This window comes from Gorilla gorilla, chromosome 4 (assembly GCF_029281585.2).
Source record: "Gorilla gorilla gorilla isolate KB3781 chromosome 4, NHGRI_mGorGor1-v2.1_pri, whole genome shotgun sequence".
Taxonomy (NCBI): domain Eukaryota; kingdom Metazoa; phylum Chordata; class Mammalia; order Primates; family Hominidae; genus Gorilla; species Gorilla gorilla.
In genome coordinates, this window is record NC_073228.2 from 136,719,907 (window position 1) to 136,724,032 (window position 4,126).

The following is a 4,126-nucleotide window of genomic DNA, read 5'->3' on the forward strand; positions in this document are numbered from 1 at the left end:
GGTTTTGCTGTAAATCTCATGAAGCCGTTTTCCTGCATGAAACACAGTTAAAAAAAAAAAAACTGGAGTAGTATTGACGACCTTTAAAAAAAAAAAGATTGTTCTGAAATCATCGCTTGGTGTTTTGCAGTGGTTAAATGTTTATTAAAGGAATAAAAATCCATTCCTCCTTGGCGGACCGCGGCGTCCCTAGGGAACACACCCACCTAGCAACCGAGACCAGAGCTGGAGCGCTGCGCCTTTAATTCCGGGGCGGGCGGGGGGCGGCGGGAATTTCTGCTCCGGTTCCCTCTGCATCGCGGGGGCAGCTGTCACCTGTAAGGCGAGCGCGGCGCGGGGGATGGAAGCAGGAGCCCATTGGACAGAACACAAAGGCAGAAACCTACCCCGAAGGCCGGGGCCCGGCGGGGCGCTGGGGGTGGGCGCTCCCCGCGGCCCCCGGCGCCCTTCGCCCCGAGACGCCCCGGCCCAGCGGCACCGGCGCGACCGAGGTCCAGCTTCGAGGACACGCCCGGCTGGCCGCGGGGAAGGCACCAGGTGAGCGCGGCCGCGCCTCCCGGAACACCGCTCCCGCGCGTCCCGCGGCGACGCGGCGCCCACCCGCCCCGGCAGCCAGGAACCCAGGGCCCCACCATGGCGCTGGCCGCCGCCGCCGCCGCTGCGGCTGCCGGGGTGAGCCAGGCGGCGGTGCTGGGCTTCCTGCAGGAGCACGGCGGGAAGGTGCGCAACTCCGAGCTGCTGAGCCGCTTCAAGCCGCTGCTCGATGCCGGCGACCCGCGGGGCCGCGCCGCCCGCAGAGACCGCTTCAAGCAGTTCGTCAACAACGTGGCGGTGGTGAAGGAGCTCGACGGCGTCAAGTTCGTGGTGCTGAGGAAGAAGCCCCGGCCCCCGGAGCCCGAGCCCGCACCCTTCGGCCCCCCGGGGGCAGCGGCCCAGCCGTCGAAGCCCACTTCGACGGTCTTGCCGCGGGGCGCCTCTGCCCCGGGAGCTCCGTCCTTGGTCCCGGTGCCGCGGCCAGTGGAGCCGCCAGAGGACCTGGGTCTGCCAACAGAGCCACAGGACACCCCGGGGGGGCCGGCCTCCGAGCCCGCTCAGCCGCCCGGGGAGCGGTCCGCCGACCCACCGCTTCCAGCCCTTGAGCTAGCCCAGGCCACCGAGAGACCCTCCGCAGACGCGGCCTCACCACCTAGGGTCCCTTCTGAGGCGGCATCGCCCTGCTCTGATCCGCCAGACGCGGAGCCCGGGCCCGGGGCAGCGAAAGGGCCGCCGCAGCAGAAGCCCTGTATGCTGCCCGTGCGCTGCGTCCCGGCCCCCGCCACGCTCCGCCTCCGGGCGGAGGAGCAGGGCCTGCGCCGGCAGCTGTCGGAGGAGCCGAGCCCGCGGAGCTCCCCTCTGCTGCTGAGGCGGCTCTCGGTGGAAGAGTCCGGTCTGGGCCTCGGCCTGGGCCCGGGCCGCTCCCCGCACCTGAGGCGCCTGTCGCGCGCCGGCCCGCGACTGCTGAGCCCTGACGCCGAGGAGGTGCCCGCCGCGCCGCCACCGTCCGCGGTGCCCCTGGAGCCGTCCGAGCACGAGTGGCTCGTGCGGACTGCCGGGGGCCGCTGGACCCACCAGCTGCACGGGCTGCTGCTGCGCGACCGCGGCCTGGCGGCCAAGCGCGACTTCATGTCTGGCTTCACGGCCCTGCATTGGGCCGCCAAGAGCGGCGACGGCGAAATGGCGCTGCAGCTGGTGGAGGTCGCGCGGCGCAGTGGCGCACCAGTCGACGTGAACGCACGCTCCCACGGCGGCTACACGCCGCTGCACCTGGCTGCGCTGCACGGCCACGAGGACGCTGCCGTGCTGCTGGTGGTGCGTCTGGGTGCCCAGGTGCACGTGCGTGACCACAGCGGGCGTCGCGCCTACCAGTACCTGCGGCCCGGCTCCTCGTACGCGCTGCGCCGCCTTCTTGGCGATCCAGGCCTGCGAGGCACCACGGAGCCAGATGCGACTGGTGGTGGAAGTGGTAGTCTTGCTGCCAGGCGCCCCGTACAGGTGGCCGCCACCATCCTCAGTTCCACCACCAGTGCATTTCTGGGCGTCCTGGCTGACGACCTCATGCTCCAGGACCTGGCCCGAGGCTTGAAGAAGTCGAGCTCCTTCAGCAAGTTCTTGAGCGCCTCGCCCATGGCTCCACGTAAAAAGACAAAGATCCGCGGTGGTCTGCCAGCCTTCTCAGAAATCTCTCGTCGACCTACTCCGGGGCCTTTAGCTGGTCTAGTGCCCAGTTTGCCTCCAACAACCTGAAGGTCCCTGGGGCTACCACCTGGTTGATCTATCGTGGCCTGCTCGTCGCAGTCCAAACCCGCCCAAGACTGCAGCCCAATCAACGCCTGGAGCCTCATTCTGTTTCCAGCTTTGTCCAGGGCAGCCTGTTTTACCCAGATGGGCCTGCACCTCCAGCTTCTTTCTGAAGCATGACCCATCTCCAGAGATGGGATTTGAGAAATCAGTGAGAGCTTCCTATAAAGAACTCCAGCAGACAGGCCTGAACTCTAAAGGGAACTTGAAATCCAGGGTCAAAGGTTAAGGGGCAGCAGCTGGTCTGGCCCCTGAATGCCTTCACCTGATGCCTCTGCAGCTACACAATCCCAAGACAGAACTAGAGCAAGGGTCTCTTTAAATGTTGAAAGATGTTAGGTTGTCAGCTTTAAGATATGTGGTGGTTTTGTAATTTGATGCTTTTATTCTGTTTTTAAATTGAAATGAGGTAATGCAACTTTCGTAATAACCTTTTGGAATTATATTTTTCCACTTTTAGGCAAAGTGCTTAGACATTTTCAATTTTTTTTTGCTAAATACTTTGGAATTCTATTTAAAAAATAGATGATCAAGATCTAAAGGAAATTAATCCCAACCAACAAACTTAAAAGTTTATCTACCTCATTTTAGGCAATCAAGATTCTGGAGAGTCTTGAACACAGAATAACGATTGTGACCGTTATGAATGTAACTAATTTCAGTTGTACTGTGAATGCTAAATATTTGCAAACAAGTACATCTTGAAAGTAAAGGGGACTTAGAGAAAAGAGACATTTTGACAGATACTTTTAATTTGTGGTTGTCTCCATCATGAAATATAAACATGTGTTTGGCACTTGTGGGTGGCTATTTTGATTTGGCATGACTACTTAATTTTTTTAAAAAATTGTGGTTTGTAAATTGCACCTTTGTGCCATGTTTCTGAATCTGGTTTTCAAATCCAGTGGAGCCTTTCAGTGAAATAGGTGACTATTAAAAGAAAAAAGTAATAGTATTATGACAGAAAAATGAGCGATTAAATAGTAATGGATACAATTAAGGAGCAACTATTTTATATGACTGTTCTGTACAAACAAAAAGTATGTAATACCCATTTTAAAAAACCATTTGAAAGTAGACAACTTATTCCAAAATAGCAAATGCAGAATCTCTGCTCAGTGAGCTTGGATGAGTGGCTTAACTTCTCTGGGCCTTTGTTCCTATCTGTACATGAGAAAGTTTGTAGATATTGCCAAGATTTCCCAGGCTCAATACAGTGTAATTATTTTATGTTTTAAAGATATGAAATCTATTTACTCAGCCAATTTTTTAAATGTCATATTGTGATAATGCTCTGCTTTTGCAAATTGTGTTTGCATGTCATTAGTTATATCAAATAGTTTTGTGGCATGGGGTAATGGAGCTTCCCTCCCCACCCCCATGTGTATCAGTGAAGCCTTTGAAATTACTTAAGGCAGTCTTTCATGGAATGTTTTGATTGAGCAATGAAATAAACAGTACTCCATTTTGTTTCTGCTTGAGTGGTGATGTACTTCCCTTAAAAATTCTACAGTTTTTGCTATTGTATTTTTCTTTTCTTTTTATCTAATTTCTTTTCTTCATTCTTCTGCCTCTTTCAAGCATTCTGTTATTGAAAGAAGTTGGATTGCTCTGCAAAGTAAAGGAGTCAACCACACATGGATATCGTAATGGAGAACTGTAGATAAATGTGGGCCCTGATGTGACCTTCCCACCTTCCTTGCCTGGAACTCTGCATAAATTATTTTAAAATGCAAATTAAATCTTCTGCCTCTGCCGAAAAATTGTGGGAGACACAATTATAGCAATT

General features: G+C 55.0%; 1 protein-coding gene across 1 annotated transcript; it reads left to right on the forward strand.

The window, feature by feature from the left end:
• The first annotated feature begins 295 nt into the window (after positions 1-295).
• Positions 296-3,807, forward strand: SOWAHA (sosondowah ankyrin repeat domain family member A). The gene has a single exon (XM_004042487.5). The coding sequence runs from the start codon at positions 634-636 to the stop codon at positions 2,281-2,283; it is 1,650 nt and encodes a 549-aa protein (XP_004042535.3). The 5' UTR covers positions 296-633; the 3' UTR covers positions 2,284-3,807.
• Positions 3,808-4,126: the final 319 nt, after the last annotated feature.